The sequence below is a fragment of the Neophocaena asiaeorientalis genome, unplaced genomic scaffold (assembly GCF_003031525.2).
Source record: "Neophocaena asiaeorientalis asiaeorientalis breed wild unplaced genomic scaffold, Neophocaena_asiaeorientalis_V1.1 scaffold476, whole genome shotgun sequence".
Lineage (NCBI taxonomy): Eukaryota > Metazoa > Chordata > Mammalia > Artiodactyla > Phocoenidae > Neophocaena > Neophocaena asiaeorientalis.
In genome coordinates this window covers 6,451,709-6,470,966 of record NW_020172178.1, presented here as the reverse complement: position 1 = coordinate 6,470,966, position 19,258 = coordinate 6,451,709, and the positions used below count along the sequence as shown (strand labels likewise).

The 19,258-nt window shown below is 46.3% G+C and overlaps 1 protein-coding gene across 3 annotated transcripts in view; it reads left to right on the top strand.

Annotated features, from left to right (window-relative positions):
* The window catches only part of WARS1 (tryptophanyl-tRNA synthetase 1), a 33,888-nt gene that overhangs the window by 6,532 nt on the left and 8,098 nt on the right, over positions 1 to 19,258 (top strand). For all 3 annotated transcript variants that reach the window (XR_003005154.1, XM_024759621.1, XM_024759615.1), the window contains exons 3-6: positions 4,808 to 5,021; positions 6,000 to 6,108; positions 14,169 to 14,288; positions 14,994 to 15,176. Coding sequence is in view for 2 of the 3 variants with exons in the window: in XM_024759621.1 (XP_024615389.1) it covers positions 4,808 to 5,021; positions 6,000 to 6,108; positions 14,169 to 14,288; positions 14,994 to 15,176 (626 nt within the window). In the remaining variant the exon portion in view is untranslated. The remainder of the gene's footprint in view (positions 1 to 4,807; positions 5,022 to 5,999; positions 6,109 to 14,168; positions 14,289 to 14,993; positions 15,177 to 19,258) is intronic.

Here is a 19,258-nt window from a genome sequence, read left to right as displayed (position 1 = left end):
TTTTTTAATTCAAAGACTGGTCCTCTGAATTTCTTATTTTTTGACCTATTTTCCTCATTTATTTTTCTTTTTGTTCTTTTAGGTATGTTTCGTCAACTTCTAACCCTCCTATTGTTTTTTTTTCACTTATTCTGTCATTTTTGACTTCCAAGAGCTCGTTTGATCTCTGAACATGCCTTTCCTCATAGCTCTTTGCTCTTATTTCATGGGTACACTGTCCTTCTGTCTCTGAGATCTTGGTGATAGTTCTTCCAGTGTTCTCTACCCCCTTTATAAACTCGGTTTCTTCCAAGTTAGCTTTTTGTTCCTTCTGCCTTTTGTATTAGATGCCATCGTCTGGTGTTTGGTGACGCTCAGCCGTGTAGTGGCGCTTCAGCGGAAGCGCTCAGAGCTGGGAGGGGCTTGTCCTGTGGCTTTCCCTTCCCTGGACGGCAGCCACACTGCTCTCTTGCCTTGGGAAGGCTTCAGTGTCAGGGTCTTTAGAGCTCTTCTTTGAGGCTTGTAGAGTCCCCAGAGAGGACTCCTCCAATCTGCTGTCCAGAGGGTACGGGTCCGGCCGCCGGCATTGTGAGCTGAGTGGGGCAGAGGAGCTGGGCTGTGTGATCGCTCGCTGAAGCCCCCGTTCTCCGTGCGCTGCCCCCGCCCCCGCTGGGCAAAGCACCTCCAGTCTGGACACTTCTTACTCTCCTTGATGAGACACTAAACCTCTGGATGGGGGAGGGGGGATGTACCGGGTAGCGGGGAGATCTCAATAACTGCTTCTTAGACTTTCAAAGTGCTCCTAGTTTTATAGCCCGCTTTCACCCTCACTTCTTTGAGTATCTAGGGCCGCCAATGCCCAGACCTCTCAGGGATTCCACAGCAATGTAAGTCCAGTCGCTGCCCAGGTTCCCCGTGTTGTCTTAGCATTTGTTCTTCTCCCGTGTTCGGTCAGGTACCACTCATCCCTCCTGTTTCCAGCTTCTGAATCTTGTTGCTGTCATCCTCTTCGTGTTCCCTTTGTCCTCGTGGGTTATGCCTTTTTTTTTTTAAGATCTCTTTGCTGTTGCTGCAGTAGGTTTTAGAAGTGTAACCCATTCAGTCTGCATCTGTAACCATCACCTAAGCACTTCCTTTCACTCTCGGTCACCCAGCTTCTTCATGTCCATGACTTCCTCGTCTGTCACTTCCAATCCCTGTTGTCGTCTTTTCAAAAATCTCTTCCTAGGTTCTCACCAGATGGTATCAACCATATCACAGTCACTCCAGTAGTTTACTTTGACTATTTGGACCCTAAATAATCCATTACATTTTAAAAGAAAGAAACAGTGATATCCAAAAAAAGGAGTTGATTATTCACAGAAGGGGGTTTACAACACCAGGCAGGACTCAATAGATGAGGCTAAGTTGTTTTAAAAAAAAAAAAAAAATCTGAAAACCTAAAATAAATAAAGGACCGAAATGTTGATCATTTACTCTATAAACCCATTTTAGGAACCTGACAGTGATATTTTTGTCATTTAACGTTAAATTCGAATAATGTTAATAAATGCTTTTAGTTAGTAACTCTTAGTGACTCCAGTTATGTTCAGCATTTTAGCAAACAATACTTAACATGGTTTTTTTTTTTAACATCTTGATTGGAGTATAACTGCTTTACAATTGTGTGTTAGTTTCTGCTGTATAACAAAGTGAATCAGTTCTACATATACATATATCCCCATATCTCCTCCCTCTTGCATCTCACTCCCACCCTCCCTATCCCACCCGTCTAGGTGGTCACAAAGCACTGAGCTGATCTCCCTGTGCTAAGCAGCTGCTTCCCACTAGCTATCTGTTTTACATTTGGTAGTGTATATATGTCCATGCCTCTCTTTCACTTCGTCCCAGCTTACCCTTCCCCCTCCCCGAGTCCTCAAGTCCATTCTCTACATCTACATCTTTATTCCTGCCCTGCCACTAGGTTCACAGTACCATTTCTTTAGATTCCATACATGTGCTTTAGCATACGGTATTTGTTTTTCTCTTTCTGACTTACTTCACTCTGTATGACAGACTCTAGGTCCATCCACCTCATTACAAATAACTCAATTTCGTTCCTTTTTATGTCTGAGTAATATTCCCTTGTATGTATGCACCACATCTTTATCCATTCATGTGTCAATGGGCACTTAGGTTGCTTCTGTGGCCTGGCTATTGTACATAGTGCTGCAGTGAACATTGTTAACACAGTTTAGAATAACTCTTTCGAGGGTGGTCTTTGACTAATGCATAGTCAGCTGACACAACAAGAGAGATCAGAGGTTACATGATGAAACCAGAGTTAAATGGAGTAAGTTTGTATCTGACCCTGAAATGTATCATACTAGAAGCACCTGATGTTTTGGAAATTCACTTTAAGTGAAATAGCTGAGCCACTCGGGAATCTCTGGCCCGGTGAGGGTACCGCAGGCTCTCCCTCCCCTCTCTCTGCCGTCTGTCCAGGCCATGGCCCTCGGCGTTCTTTCTCCTTCGTGTACCAAGAGAATAACACCCACTGCTTTCAGAAACAGTAGCCCACAAAGCTTCTCCTGGCGGGTAGGTCAGAATCTGGGGGCTGTAACAGGAGACAGTGCGGGATTCAAGAAATGACACTGGATCGTAGGGGTTAAGGTAGAGAACAGAGCCTTTTTTCTTCTTCTTTTAGCTTAAGTAAACTTTTTAAATTGAAATACATCATTCGTTCAGAAAAATATGGAGATCACAAACAGGCAGCTCACTGAATTTTCACAAAATGACCAAACCTGTGTAACCAGCATCCAGTTGGAGAAACGGCACAGAAGCCACCCTCGGGCCGCTTCAGGCCCTGCCTCTACCCTCCCAAGAGAGGCCTCCACCCTGCCTCCCCCACCGTGGATAGTTCCTTCTGTGTTGGAACTTTATTTAATCAGGTAGTGTATATAGAGTCTTTCATGTCTGGCTTTTTTCAGAACATCAGCTTTTAAAATCTGTTTCAATGTCCTGGTCCATGTTAGATTGAGAACAAGAAAACGGACAAGACAAGCCTGCTTGTCTGTTTCGGTCCCATTCCAGTTAACAGGTGGTCCTTGAACTGGGACCCTGGTTAGATGTTTGACTTTCAAAGAGCCACCTGGTTGGAAGCTGAGTTAGGCCACATAGAGTATGAATGTCACACAGCTGGTGATTAAAGGGTACTGACTTCAGGGCACTTCAAAGCAAGGTAATTCTCCCATAGATAACTTGATAGATCATGCTTGCTAAGCCTTTATTCTGCTGCAAGTACAGCCTAGGTACTACCGTAATGAGGTGAGGAAAACATGCTTGCCTGTCTAAGGTAGGCCAACATCCTGTCTCTTGCATGAGGTCTATCCATGGGGCTATTGATGCCACAACTCTGACTCGTTTAAACGATGAATTCCAGATGGTTTCGGAGTTTGAAACACAAATCTGTGCTTGCGAAATCACCCTACAGTAACAGTCCTCTGTGGCCCAGGTGCCGTACCTGACAGAGGAGCTCTCTCTGAATGGAGTTTGGTGCTGCGATGTTTCTCCACTGGGAAGCCCAGTTTATAGCACATTATGTATAAACTCTAAATGGAAGTGTTTGTATTTCCCTTGGCAAGCAAATTGGACTGTGTATATTCTTTGTGATCTAATCCAGCAAGGCCAGTTGTGAGGGTAGAGCTTTAGGGCAAAGCATGACTAATCTGCTTAATTAGGTTTGCTTTTTTAAATGCCAGGCTTCCAGGGGTGGCTAGTGTGGGCTCCTGGAAGAGAGGAGGTCTTTAATAGGTTTCCAGCTTACCCAAGGATATATTTTACATTTGTTTTTCTTATGCTTATTTTAAAACACTAAATGTGCAAACACTTTGGACAGCTTGATAAGACTCCAAAATGCTGTAGTATAACTGTTTCCCAGTGAATCCCTCCTTAATTTATGACCTGAAAGTCTGTATTTTTTCCTTGCCTTTATCTGTTTTCACAATGTCTACTTGAGTTGCTGTTGCTGTCCTTGGTGGCATCGTTGTTTAAGTTTCCATAAATATTCATCTCAACCTGTGTGGATTGTAAAAACAAGTTCCAGTGCAGAGCTCAGTGTAATTGATTAGTGGAGCTTGTCCCATATGTTCTCTGGCATTGGTGGTGTTTAAGTAACATTTAGCACATTAATTCTGTCATAAACAACGGTGTAAATTGTGTCGCTACACGTATCCTATAGTGTTTGTGGTAGTAATCCGTAGCACTAGACCAACAGATTAAAAAAACAAAGGGGCTTCCCTGGTGGTGCAGTGGTTAAGAATCCGCCTGCCAATGCAGGGAACACGGGTTCGAGCCCTGGTCCGGGAAGATCCTACAGGCTGCAGAGCAACTAAGCCCATGCACCACAACTACTGAGCCTGCGCTCTAGAGCCCATGAGCCACAACTACTGAGGCTCGCGCGCCTAGAGCCTGTGCTCCCCAACAAGAGAAGCCACCGCAATGAGAAGCCCATGCTCCACAACTAGAGAGAGCCCGCGCGCAGCAACGAAGACCCAACGCAGCCACAAATAAATAAATAAAATAAATAGATTTTTTTTAATCATAAAATAAGTTCAGGCCCATGACTTGCTGTGTGTCCATGGGCAAGCTCCTTCACCTCTCTGAGTCTCACGTTCTTCAACTGGAAAAGGACGGTGACAATGACACCTTCCTCGTAGGGTCATTGTAAGGCTAAAGGAGGTAATGTGTGTGAAAGCAGTTAGCACAACGCCTGCCACACAGCAGTAACATTCGGCAAGTGTTAGTCGTTGTTAATACACTCAGCCTTGACCCTTGCTCCTTTGTGCAGAATGAAATTGATTCCGCAGTGGAGATGTTGTTATCCTTGAAAATGAGCTACAAAGCTGCCACGGGGGAGGATTACAAGGCTGACTACCCTCCAAGGGACCCGGCACCTGGGAGTGACAGTGGCCTGGATGCCACAGAAGCAGGCGAGGATTTTGTGGACCCATGGACAGTACAGACAAGCAGTGCAAAAGGCATTGACTATGACAAGCTCATCGGTACGTTGTGGGAAAAGCCCCAGCTTTTAGGAGTGATTCCATTGAGTTGATTCCACTGATGTTTTCTAATTTGAATTAATCGTACATCCAGTCAAGCTTCAATGCCAAGGGGAAAACAGATCCTAAAATCTTTTGTGGTGCATTATATTCCCAGAGGATTATTTTTAATTAACACAACAATATAAAATAAATCTCAAAATAATGATTTATAGTAGATAGCTGAGTAGAAGCTTTTTCCTTTTTTTGAGCAATTCAGAACTTGGGGAAGGTCCATGGAACTGGGCATCTTTACAGTCACTTAAGTTGTCTCTAACTTAGTGGGTACAAGTCAGTCATAGATTACTTCAGGTTTCTCCTCCAGTGTGATACTGAGTGCGGAGCTAAACAGCTGGAAGTCAGCTTAAGAAAGATGACTCCTCACAGGTGGCAGGTCCTCACTGCCAAACCCTTCACTGGAGGGCTTCCTGCTCAGGAAAATCCTTACTCTGAGATCATTGATGGCTGTCAAAAAAGAAACAGAACTAAAATGTTCTTACCTAAGTCTAAGCCATTTTCCATGATTTATGTATAGACTATCAATGAGGGAAAATTCTCTTGAAGACAGCCGTTAATTCGGTTAAAGACTATTTAAATTTATGGTTGTGAGTGAATATAAATTATAGCTTAATAAGCAGTAAGCAGCGGGGGTGTGGGTGTGTGTGTGTGTGGTTGCCTGGAGTTGCTAGGTAAACTGCATTCTGGATCTGTTTCCTGTCAGAATCCCATCCCAGACAAAAGAGCATTTTGTTCTGTAATTTATTTTCTGTTCTGCTGGCTGTGACCTCCACTCTGGGCTGGTGGAAGGGACCAGAGCCTCAGGCCTAAAGAGGCCTGGGTCTGTTGAGACCGTGCGTGGATCGCAAGGCTTTCCCTCTCGTTTCAGCAATATCACCAAACCTCCCACCACCTAAGATCGGCATCTCTTCTTTTTTTTTCCAGTTCGGTTCGGAAGCAGTAAAATTGACAAGGAGCTGATAAACCGAATAGAGAGAGCCACGGGTCAGAGGCCGCACCGCTTCCTGCGCAGGGGAATCTTCTTCTCACACAGGTCAGGGTCTTCTCACTGCAGGGCCTCCCACACTTCCTCTTCTTTTAATGAAGAAAACTATCAGGGTGCTGTTCCCTCAGACCTCCAGGCCCTTGCGGCGAGTGGTTGCCAGTTGGCAGAAGGCCGGTTCCACCTCCTGTGCTGGCAGTGACTGGCCGTGGGATGGTGCCCGTCCCTTCACCTCTGGCCCTTAGTTTATTCATCTGTGAACTGCCCACCTCACAAGGTGAAGGTCAAGTACACAGCAGATGAGATTCATGCCAGGTTACGTGCTATAAACTATAAAATGTCACAAAACAAAAGAGGTGAACGTGTCCAAGTTCAGCATTTCCCATGAGATAAGCAGGCTTCCTGAAATTACATACCTCTTCCTCCTGTTGTACTGGCCTACTCATAAATAATAGCCAGAGAGAAACGAATAGTGTGGCGGAGTTGCTTTGCTGTGTACCTGAAACTATCACAGCATCGTTAATCAGCTATACACCAATACAAAATTAAAAGTTAAAAAAAAGTTAAAAAAACAGAGAGAAACTAATAGAGTGAACATGCACAGAATATCCCTGCCTGAGATCATAAATTCCATGCAGATAACATCAGAGAACAGGCGGCTTCTGAGTGAGGTCTTGCCTCTCCCACCCCACACATCGCCTCGGGTTGGGTTCAAGGCCGTGTTCGTGGAGTTTATAGTCCGAGGTAGGGTTGTTCTGTTCTGCCCGCGCATCAGGGTTACGGAGAGCACGTGCAGGACAGAACTCGGCAGTCTGCCGAGCACTTTAAATTCTACAGGCAGAGAACTCCAAGCCCTGCTCAGCCCTCTTTCTGGGCAGAATGCAATCAAAGCTTTTTCCTTAATTGAGATTTAATTCACGTGACATAAAATTCACCTTCTGAAAGTACATAATTCAGTGGTTTTTTGGTGTATTCACAAGGTTGTGCAACCATCACCACTGTCAGAACATTTTCCTCACCCCAAAAAATAACCCTCTACCCATCAGCAGTCGCTCCCCATTCCTCCCTCCCCACCAGCACCACTGACAACCACTAACCTACCTCCTGTGTCCGCGGGTTTGCCTGTTCCGAACATTTCATATAAATAGAATCATACCACATGTGGCCTTTTGTGTCTGGCTTCATTCACTTAGCATCATGTTTTCAAAGTTCCTCCATGATGTATCATATGTCAGTACTTCATTCCTTTTCACACCTGAAAAATATTTTATTGAATGGACATACCCCCCCCCCCATTCAACAGTTGATGGACATTTGGGGTATTTTCACTTTTGGGTTATCAATAATGCTGCTCTGAACACTTGTATGCAGGCTTTTTTTTTTTTTTAATAAATTTATTTATTTTATTTATTTATTTTTGGCTGTGTTGGGTCTTCCTTGCTGTCTGTGGGCTTTCTCTAGTTGTGGCGAGCGGGGGCTTCTCTTCGTTGCGGTGGGCGGACTTCTCACTGCAGTGGCTTCTCTTGTTGCGGAGCACAGGCTCTAGGCGCTCGGGCTTCAGTAGTTGTGGCGCGTGGGCTCAGTAGTTGTGGTGCACGGGCTTAGTTGCTCCACGGCATGTGGGATCTTCCCAGACCAGGGCTCGAACCCGTGTCCCCTGCATTGGCAGGCGGATTCTTAACCACTGCGCCACCAGGGAAGTCCTGTATACAGGCTTTTATGTGGACATATATTTTAAGTTCTCTTGAGTGCGTACGTGGGAGTGGAACTGCTGGGTCATAAGTTAACCATTTAACTTTCTGAGGAACTTCCAAACTGTTTTCCACGGTGACTGCATCATTTTGCATTCCCACCAGCAAAGTGCAAACAAAGGTCCCAATTTCTCCACATCCTCGCCAACATTTATTATTTTCCATTTTGTGTTTTTCCATAACCATACTAGTAAGTGTGAGGTGATACTTCACTGTGATTTTGATTTGTATTTCCATAATGACTAATGATGTTGAGCACCTTTTCATATGCTTATTGGCTGTTTTTATGTATTCTTTAGAGAACTGTCTCTTCTGATCCTTTGCCAACTTTTTAATTGGGTCATTTATCTTTTCATTATTGAGTTATAATAGTTCTTTATATATTCTGGATACTAGTTTCTTATCAAATACTTGATTTCCAAATATTAGCTCTTAATTTACAGTGTCCTTAGAAGCACAAGTTTTTTGGTTTTTTTTTTAAACATTTATTTATTTATCCATTTATTTAATTTTTGGCTGCATTGGGTCTTTGCCGTTGCACGCGGGTTTTCTCTAGTTGCTGAGAGCAGGGGCTACTCTGTTGCAGTGCGCGGGCTTCTCATTGTGGTGGCTTGTCTTGTTGGGGAGCACGAACTCTAGGCGCAAGGGCTTCAGTAGCTGTGGCTCACAGGCTGTAGAGCACAGGCTCAGTAGTTGTGGCGCACGGGCTTAATTGCTCCGTGGCATGTGGGATCTTCCCAGACCAGGGCTCGAACCCGCGGCTCCTGCATTGGCAGGTGGATTCTTAACCACTGTGCCACCAGGGAAGTCCCAGCACAAGTTTTTAATTTTGATGAAATCCAGTTTTCTTTTGTTTGTTTTTCGTTGCTTGGTGTCATATCTAAGAAACCATTGCCTAATTCAAGGTCATGAATATTTACACCTGTTTTTTCTTCTAAGAGTTTTATTCTTTTAGCCCTTACATTTAGGTCTCTGATCCACTTTGTGTTAATTTTTGTATATATGTGAGGGAGGATTCAACTTCATTCTTTTGCATGTGAATATCCAGTTGTCCCAGCGCCAATTTTTGAAGACTGTTGTTGAATTTTCTTGACACTCTTGTTGAAAGTCAATTGACCATATATTTAAGGGTTTATTAAATATACTACATAGTCTTGATTACTGTAGCTTTGTAGTAAGTTTTGACACTGGAAAGTGTGAGTCCTCCAACGTTGTTCTTCTCAAGATTATTTTGGCTGTTCTAGGTCCCTTGCATTTCCAAGTGAATTTTAGGATCAACTTGCTAATTTCTGTAAAAAAAGGCAGCTAGGATTTTGGTAGAGATTTTGCACTGAATCTATAGATCAATTTGGGGAGTGTTGCCATCTTAAAATATCAAGTCTTCCTATCCATGCACATAGACGTCTTTCCATTCACCAGGTCTTTAGTTTCTTCCAGCAGTGTTTTATAGTTTTCAGTGTACAAGTCTTGCACTTCCTTTTTTTTTAAAATAAATTTATTTATTTATTTATTTATTTACTTTTGGCTGCATTGGGTCTTTGTTGCTGCGCTCAGGCTTTCTCTAGTCGCGGTGAGCGGGTGGCTCTTCGTTACGGTGCGCGGGCTTCTCACTGCAGTGGCTTCTCTTGTTGTGGAGCATGGGCTCTAGGTGCGTGGGCTTCAGTAGTTGTGGCACGTGGGCTCTAGAGCGCAGCCTCAGTAGTTGTGGCACACGGGCTTAGTTGCTCCGTGGCATGTGGGATCTTCCCAGACCAGGGCTCAAACCCGTGTCCCCGACATTGGCAGGCAGATTCTTAACCACTGTGCCACCAGGGAAGCCCCAAGCCTTGCACTTCTTTTGTTAGATTTATTCCTAAGGTTTTGTTTGTTTTGATGCTGTTGAAAATAGCGTTTTCTTCATTTCTTTTTTGGATTGTTCATGGCTGTTTCTGAAGGGAAAGCACACTCCTGTGTGTTTCCTCTAGCTCAGTGCTCACTGCAGCTCTGCTTCACTTCTGATACCGGATATGTGGGGTTTCCACACATCAGGAGGTTCTGCAGCACAAGCTGGTGTCTTACGATTTAACCCAATTCTGACACTGTCTACCTGGAGATAGCATCTGATCCCACAGGTTAAGGGCTCAGTCCCACAAGACTGCCCCCCACCTCCCTACTTCAGACAGGAATCACGAGTCTGGACTGTTACCTGTGCCATAAATCAGAGGGTCCCATGACTGCTTCATGGAGTGAATTTGCCAGAGCATCTCACATAAGTCAGGAAAACATTTTACTTACTAGATTACCAGTTTATTATAAAAGGGTGTAATTCAAGAACAGCCAGATGGAAGAGGTGTACAAGGCAAGGTGTGTGGGAGCACAGCACTTCCATGGTCTCCCTGGGCACCCCTCTTCCCACTTCTCCATGTGTTCACCAACCCGGAAGCTCTCTGAAGCTGTCCTTTGGGTTTTTATAGAGCCTTCACTACATAGACATGATTATTTAAATCACTGGCCACTGGTAATTAAACTCAATATCCAGCCCCTCCGCCCTCCCCAGAAAGTGGAGCGAAGACAGAGGGGATTGAAAGTTCCAATCCTCTAATCAGAGTTAGCTCCCCTGGGAACCAGCCCGCCTCCTTGGGTTATCTACGGGCTTTCCAAAAGTCACTTAAGTAACATAAATTTTGGTGTGGTTGAAAGGAGCTTACTATATGAATAACACTCCTATCTTTATCATTCTTTTCACTTAGGAAATTCCCACAATGGTTAAAGGAGCTCTGTGCTTGAAACAGGATAGAACGAAGACCAGATATATATTTCTTATAATCCATCACAATATTGCACTACTGTATAGAAATGCCACAACTGGTTTTTGTTCGTTGATCTTACGTGCTGCAACTTCGCTGAGTTCATTTATTAGTTCTTACTAAAAAAAACAAAATTCAGCCACATAAATTTGAAGATCTAATTATCTTTATTCAGTGATTCATAAATCAGGCAGCATCCCATCTAGCAACTAGAAAGGCGCTCCAAGGGGTTTTACAAAATGGAAGCTTTTTACAAGGAGAAGGGTGGGGCAAGGGAGGAATTAGCAAAAGGAAAAAAAGGATTATTTTTAGGCCAGGACATCTTTTTGTGGAAGGGAATGGCAAGCGCTTTACCAGGCAGAGTGATTCTCGAGGGATCGAAGGTGTAGGGCAGGAGACAGTTTACCTCATAGGTGCTGAGCAGAAAATTCCAGACTGGTTGATTAAGATTACATTTCTGGGGAAGGTGGAAAGTGCAGTTAAATCAGATATTAAGTCTAGGTTTAGTATCATGGGCTTTAACATGATACCGTTTTGGGCCTGTGGTTTTCTTTTTAACATTCTCTTTTTTTTTTTCTTTTTTTGTGGATTCTGGAGCATTTTTGTTATATAGAATTATTTCACCCGCGAGTAAGGATAATCTTACTTCTTCCTTTCCGATTTGGATTTCTTTTTCTTGCCTAATTGCTCTGGCTAGAAATTCTAGTACAGCCCTTGTGAAAGTGAGCATCCTTGTCTGATTCCTGATCTTAGGGGGAAATCTTTCAGTCTTTCACCATTGAGTAGCTGTGGGTTTTCCATAAATGCCCTTCATTTTAAGGAAGTTCCCTTCTATTCTGAGTTTGTTGAGTATTTTTATCATGAAAGAATGTTGGGTTTTATCAAATCCTTTTTCTTCCTCTGTTGAGATGACCATGTGGCTTTTGTCATGTTTTCTGTTAATACCGTGTATCACATTGATGGATTTTTGTATGTTGAACCAAGTTTGCATTCCTGGAACAAATTCCAGTTGATTATGGTGTGTAATCCTTTTTATATGTTGCTGGATTTGGTTTGTGAGTTGCTGAAGATTTTTTCATCTGTATTCATAAGGGATATTGGTCTGTAGTTTTCTTTTGATGTCTTTGCTTTGGGTATCAGAATAATACTGGCTTCATAGCATGAGTTGAGGCGTATTCCCTCTTCCATTTTTCTGGAAGTTTGTGAAGGATTGTTGTTAATTCTCTTTTGAAAATTTGAGAGAATTCACTAGTGAAGCCATCTGGCCTGAGGCTTTTCTTTGTGTGACTTTTTTTTAATTCCTAGTTCAATTTCTTTGCTTGCTATAGATCTGTTCAGATTTTCTATTTCTTCTTGAGTCAGTTTTGGTAAATTTGTCTATTACATCAAGGTTGTCTAACTTGCTGGCATACAGCAGTTCCTAGTATTATTCCTTATAATCCTTTTTACTCCTATGAAATGTTTAGTACTGTTGATTTTGGTAATTTGAGTCTTTTGTTTTGTTTTTTTAGCTCAAGCTTTATCAATTTTGTTGCTCTTAAATCAAAATTTTTTATCTTAGCATTTTACAGTTCTCACTGCCCTGTGACATATTTACTTCAGTATAATAATGCTGTAGGCTCTTGGATTAGGGAGGCATAGGACTTGAAGCTTTGGCCATGCTCAAATTTAAGAACGCCTCTCAGAACTGTGAAGTAGGCATTTGATGAGATCTGCCACGCGCTGCGCTGTCTCCCTCTGCAGCCGAGGGGGCCCTGCGGGAAGCCATCCTCACAAAGCTGAGCCCAGCACGGGAGCCTCGTCGGCGCCCTGCCCTCGGGACAGCACGTCGTGAGTGCTCAGAGACTTCCTGCAAAGCCATCTGGAGCAGCGCAGCCGGGACCTGGTCTCCGTGCTCCCACTGCAGGTGGCACAGGTTCAGTCCCTGGTCGGGCAACTAAGATCCCACATGCCACACGGTGCGGCAAAAAATAAAAAGAGCAGCTCATGGGACGGCTGTGCTCTTTTTCTTTTCTGTAAGCCGATAAAAGTTTGATTTGGTTACTCGTGAGAACCAAAGAAGGACTCTTTTTCTTCCAAAATCAAGTGTTTCATTCTTTCCTTATCTCAGAAGCACTAGGTGATCATTCCTTGGGGAAAAATCAAAACTATGCACGAAAACCAGAATCCCCCTAATCCTATCAGCCCAGAGATAAGCACTGTTAGCCCCTGGTCTGGGGCATAAGGAGGAGTCACCTTCAGAATACTCTTGTCTGGGTTCTCCTACCCAGACCTCTGGAAAGGCAGCTATTCATTCCCCTTTTATCTGGGCATACTTTGCCCAGAAACAAAGAACATTCACACCCTGGAAGGGTGGTTTCATACCCTGCCAAATGTTGCAGTCACTGGCAGGGTTTGTTTTGTTTTGTTTTGTTTTGTTTTGTGGGGTTTTTTTAACGTCTTTATTGGAGTATAATTGCTTTACAATGGTGTGTTAGTTTCTGCTTTATAACAAAGTGAATCAGCTATACATATACATATATCCCCATATCTCCTCCCTCTTGCGTCTCCCTCCCTCCCACCCTCCCTATCCCACCCCTCTAGGTGGTCACAAAGCACAGAGCTGATCTCCCTGTGCTATGTGGCTGCTTCCCACTAGGTATCTGTATTATATTTGGCTTTTTTGAATTATGGTTTCCTCAGGGTATATGCCCAGTAGTGGGATTGCTGGGTCACATGGTAGTTCTGTTTTTAGTTTTTTGAGGAACCTCCATACTGTTCTCCGTAGTGGCTGTATCAATTTACATTCCCACCAACAGTGCAAGAGGGTTCCCTTTTCTCCACACACTCTCCAGCATTTACTGTTTGTAGATTTTTTGATGATGGCCATTCTGAACCGGCAGGGTTTTTAAAAATACAGATTCCCAGATGTCACCCCAGACCCACTGGACCAGAGTCTGTGGAGGCACACCTCAGGCAGATGTGATGTGGAAACAGCTGGTCAGGTGATTCTGATACACCGCCAGGGAGGAGACCTCTTTGTGTGCACTGTCAGTGGACCCCAGTCCTTGGGGAGGGCGGATGATTCCAGAATAACTCCCAGACGAAGACACCTGGTCCCAGTGTGGCTGAGGGAGCCCAAAGCAGATCTCCACCTGGGGGCATCCCTCACTTCCCTCCCTAAGTCAGAACTGTGGGAGCCCTGTGATTTCCCCCGTCTGGGCCAGCAGAGTGTCGGCGCTGCGTGGTTCTCAACAAGGACTGGGTGATGTTGGCCTGGTGTCACTCCCAGGAAAGTGTGTGAAGCAGGCAGTATGTCGACATCGATACTTGGAGGAGTTCTAAGAGAGATCCAGTGTCTGACCAACATTTAAATATCTCCTCCCCAATCTGCATGTCTTCCACTTTTGAAACAGTCACGGGAGAACCAGCTCAGAAGAAGTTCCCTGTTGTTTTCACAGCGTAAGCGCCAAGGATAACAAGCTCTAGTGATTATCCGGGTTGTTTTGTCTGTTTACCATTTCCAAATGAGCATTCACACCGCGATTTTTTTCTCAGAACATCACACTATTTTCTTTTCTCCTTTTTCCTTTAGAGACATGCATCAAATTCTTGAGGCCTATGAAAATAAGAAACCATTTTACCTGTATACGGGCAGGGGCCCCTCTTCTGAAGCAATGCACGTAGGTCACCTCATCCCGTTTATCTTCACAAAGTAAGTATTGTGTCGTATGACTCTTCTCACTTGTGTTAGTGAATCAGAAATGTTAGTCACATTACTGATCGAGTACGGTGTATAAAATTATTTTGTTATTTTGAAATTCTTTTGAACCATGGAGAGACTAAATCAGCAGTATATCTGCCAATCATAGATAATATGTGTATTATTTTGCCAAAAAAAAAAAAAGAAATGTTAGTCACAAACCTTGTCTAGAACTGACAAGGCAGTACTAGTTCACATCTGCTTGAACAACCAAGGTCTTGGGGAGTTGCTGCCTTTGTGGCTTCTCTTCACCCTGTTCCTGGTGTCGCTTTAGCGGGATGTGGGTGGTAGAGAGAGCACTGCTTTGGAGTCAGTGGACCTGCGTCCTCCTCTTCCCCTGTCCATGTGACCATAGAAGAGTTACTTCTCTGGGCCTTAGTTTCCACATCTGCCAGAGGGAGTAATAATACCTACCACCTACAGTTCTCGTAAGGCTTCAAAATAAAGTGTGCAGGGAAACCAGCACAGAGCTGACATGGTAATAAACAGTTGTAGCCCTTATGAACAGGAGTCAAATTCACAGTGTGATCAGAGCGTGTGATTTTGTGGGCAGGGACGTTTTGACATACATTGTTAGCAAGAACCGTGTTTCCAGAGGCACAGGGGCGTTTTTCTGCAGGGAAATGAGATGACGGCCTTCTTACCCCCCTCTCTTAGGTGGCTGCAGGATGTCTTCAACGTGCCCTTGGTCATCCAGATGACGGATGACGAGAAGTACCTGTGGAAGGACCTGACCCTGGACCAGGCCTATGGCTACGCTGTGGAGAACGCCAAGGACATCATCGCCTGCGGCTTTGACATCAAGAAGACTTTCATCTTCTCTGACCTTGACTACATGGGGTAAGGAGAGAACGCCTGGCTGCCTTTTAAATAAGTAGATGCAGAATGTAGACAAGTCATCACGGCCACGGCTGCAGCTGAAACACCTGAAGCATCTCGAGGTCTGGAAGATGTTTTTCTTCCCTTATTAAATGTTATGGTCTGGTTTATTGACAAATACGATTTCCATCCTCAGCTTGTGACAGATGTGCATCTGTGTCGTAGTTTCTCTCCACAGATGGTCAGTTGTGCCAATTTGGGTGTCTTTCTCAGTGTACCTTTTTCCCTACAGAGAAAAGACTCACTGGTGACACAGTTCCCTCACAGTCTAGTTAAACCGGACACTTAATAGTCCAAAAGATTTCCTTCTGGAAGTCCTCAAACTGTAACTTCTGCGGTTTTGAACTTCATTCCAGACGACTGCCAAGAAGTGTGTTAGAAAAGTAAGACTCTGTCCGCCGTCCCAAGAAGAATGCTCTTCAGGTCACCAAATATTGCATGAGCCCCTAAGATGTGGCGCTCCCTGCACAGCTCTGGCCGCCCATGGGGGACAGTGATTGAGGGCCCAGCTTGCTGGTGGAGTGTGGCCCATTAGGAGATCTGTTAGCGGCGCAGACAGGGTGTAGCGGAAACACCAAAGGGCTGCGTGAGCAGTAAGTGCAGAGGAGCTTCCTGATTAACATTGCCCCAGGAGGGTCCCTTTTGTAACTACTGAAATCTAAGGGGAAACTTTATAGCCATTGAGAGGAATACACGCCTTGGTATGAAATCTGACCTTTCTAGCAGCCAGTAAATGAATGAATTCTCTAATTTTACCTATTACATTTTTTTAATCACTCTGTTGTGGGCGCAGAGGCATTGTGGGGTCCATGAAGAAACATGACCTTCCAAGGGAGGAAAATAGACCTGGGTTCGAGTCCCAGGTCTCCTCTGTTCAGGGTCTGTGAGTCAGCAAGTCTGGTCCATGAAATAGGGTTAGATGAGACCTTAGCTGTCACCGTTATTATCATTTTCATGACACTTAGTTTTATTTCTCTCCCCCTATTCCTTAAAAGGACCTGATTCAACTGCTTGAACCCATAGACACACCATGGGTTCTGCTGCTCTTTCTAGGACAAGGCAGTGCTGGCATCACAGTCAGTGGCATCCTTTTGTGCAGCCTCTTCCCACCCACCGTGGCCCCTCTCAGCCTCTGGTCCTCCACCAGCCAGCGCTCTTGCTAAAAGGCAGGTGTGGCTCAGTCCCCTGCTCACAGCTTTCCTGGTTCTCCATCATCATCAGGGTAAAGTTCTCGCTTTCTCCTTTGCACACCAGCCCCTTGTGATTTGGCCTGTGTTCCTCTCTGGTCACCGCCCCCTGCAGCTATACAGAACAATTTGCTGTTCCACACCCTCGCCTTTGTCCCTGGTCTTCTCCGCCCTGACCCCGGGACTCCCAGCTCCGCGGATTCCTACGCTGCCTTCCAAACACGTGGTCAAGCACCGCCTTCTCCTGGGAGCTGTCCCTCCTGCAGCCAGATTTAGGTACCCCTCTCTGGTCCCCCTGCGCCCCGGGCCCCCCTCTGGTGCAGTGTGAGGGGTTGTCCTCTCGCACTAGACCAGTAAAGCAGCGGTCACGGGGTGCTCGCTGTGGCAGGTGCCCCCAGAGGCCCCAAGAACACAGCACTGAGCAAAACAAAGTCCCCCGTTGTGGTGCTGATGGGACAGAAACAAACGCCTCTGACGAGTCCGTGAGAATGTCGGGGCGGGAGCGTGAACTTTTGAGCAGTCCGCGTGAGAAGACCACCCTGGCCCACCGTGCTTTCAGCTCGTTCTGAGAGAACGTGGCGTCTGTGGCGACTGGTCTCCACCCTGTCCTTCTGGTACCTGCAGCTTCAATTCTGCCACCTTTGCTCCCTAAGAACTCCCTTTTTCTTTATGAACGTGGGGTAAAGATGAAAGCCCAGACAAAGGGCCTGTCCTAGCTCTTCTTAGGTATTTTATGTTGAACCTAAAGTTAGGAGGGACATTTAAATGTTAAAGTCTGTTTTCAAGTGTCTTTTTCCCTTTAAGAGTTTCTTCTAAACACTCAAGCATTTTACTTTTTTTCTTGAAGTTTAACTCAAAATCTAAATCTCTGACTTCATAAAGCTCCTTCCCAAGCCGATCGTCCTTACGAACAAGAAACACAACAAAGCCTCCTCCACCCACTCGGGGGACTCCATGGGGGAAGGAGTCGGTGCTGGGGCTGAGGCTTCCCGCCACCCTGTCCCCCCACACGTTTGGGCCCAGAGGGGCCTTCCTGACAGGACCCCCGAGGGGTGGAAGGACACTGCTCCGGGACGCTGAAAGCCAGTGGTCCAGACCCAGCTCTGTGCCGGGTTTGGTTTGGTTCCTGTGGGCAAGTCCTTCAGTTCTCTGAGCTCCCGTTTTCCTATGCAGTGGGGGGTTACTACTAGTTAGGGGTGGTCTAGCCGAGGGGTTCAGAGTGCCCTGCCTGGGCTCGCGTCCTGACCGCCACTTCCTGTGTGACTCGGGCAGTGAGTGTTGGACAGGTGTTTATTGAGCATCTACTACATGTCAGACTGATGCTGGGGGTCAGCAGCCAAGACAGTTATCCAGCCGCTCCGTCAGGTTCTCTCTAACGGGAGTTAACAGGTAGTAAACCAGGTGAGAATGAGTGTTGTGAGGACAAAGGAAGAACAGAAAGGACAGGGTGGTTAGCTCAGTGGACGGGAGCACCTACGCTGCAGCTTCATGAGGACTGACCACTGAACTGCTGCATGTGGAGCGCTTCCAGCAGAGCCTGGCCCTGGTGAGTGCCCAGTGTCACTCTTGAAAATCTCTTCCAACTTAGAACCCTGTCGCTCATTTGCCTGCCTGTGTGAGGAAATCCAGGCCATGTTCTCCAAGCTATGTGAGTGTGAGGGGCAGGTGTTCTCGGGGGACAAACTGGTACCCAGCCCTCATTTACAGGATGCAGCTGGGTCTGTTCCTGGTCCCCAAGGCGAAGCCTCGGGGTGTGTCACGCTGCATGGGCACAGGGGCGAGCCCGGGGGACAGACATCCCTGGGTGGGTGGCGGGGGGTGGCCATGCTCTCGGTGCAGCCAGAGAGCGACCCGGCCTCCAAGAACGGTCAAGGCGGTCTTCTTCAGAAGCACTGCTTCTGATACTAGGGATGCTGTAGACTTTCCCTCCTTGTGGGGCTTAGAGGCCACCTTACGCAGCACGACCCCAGACACAAGAGGATGGACCTGCCGGCTGATCTGCCCAGGGGACTAGCATTGACGGTCGCCTCAACCCCGTCGGACAGCCCTGGTCCTCGCCAGGCGTAGGCAGCACGAGGCCTGCTGCTTTCCCCCAGGAGACCCCTGGCACGGAGGTCGCTCCTGTTGCGGCAGGGTGAACGAGCGGGCATCTCTCCAGGTGGCTATCCCTCTCTGCTCTGTGGTGTGTTCAGTGTACGTCGGGGGGTGTCGGGGGGGTGACCTGTGCTGGGAGCGCCTTGCTTGCTGCCATTGCTCCTGGCGCGTCCTCTCAGCACTGTTCCCACCCTGGCCGGTGCCCCCAGGGCTGAAGTGGAAGCCACCATCCCTCCCCCGCCCTTGCTCCCTGTCTGAGTGGGACTCTGCTCAACTCAAACAGACCCTGCTGCGGTGGCCTTGGCCTTTACCGGCCTCCCTGCCTTGTGGCTGCCCTAGACCCAGGCAGCCGGCATCCCTGCACTTCTGACACTCGCCCCGTGCCTGCCCAGAGGCATTCGGTGGCCCTCTGTCAGGGCCAGAAGCCTTACTTAAACTCTTCAAACGCTGTGAGATGTGGTGAGAAAAGCACAGGCCTTGGGGCCAGACGAGCCTAGGTTTGGATCCCAGGTCCTAGATTCACTAGGTCTATGACCATAACCTCTCTGAGCCTCTGTGAAAGTGGAGGCAAAGCTGCCGCCTCACAGGGGAGCGGGGCAGTGGCAGTGTATCTCCGCACTCAGCACAGCTCCTGCCCCCGATAGTAAACGGCAGCTTTCCCGCCTTTTCCCTTTTTATCTTTATGGTGCCTGACACATAATAGGGCCTGGAGGAAAAGCTACTGAATATGTTAGTCTAAAGATGCAGTGTAAGAAGCCCCTC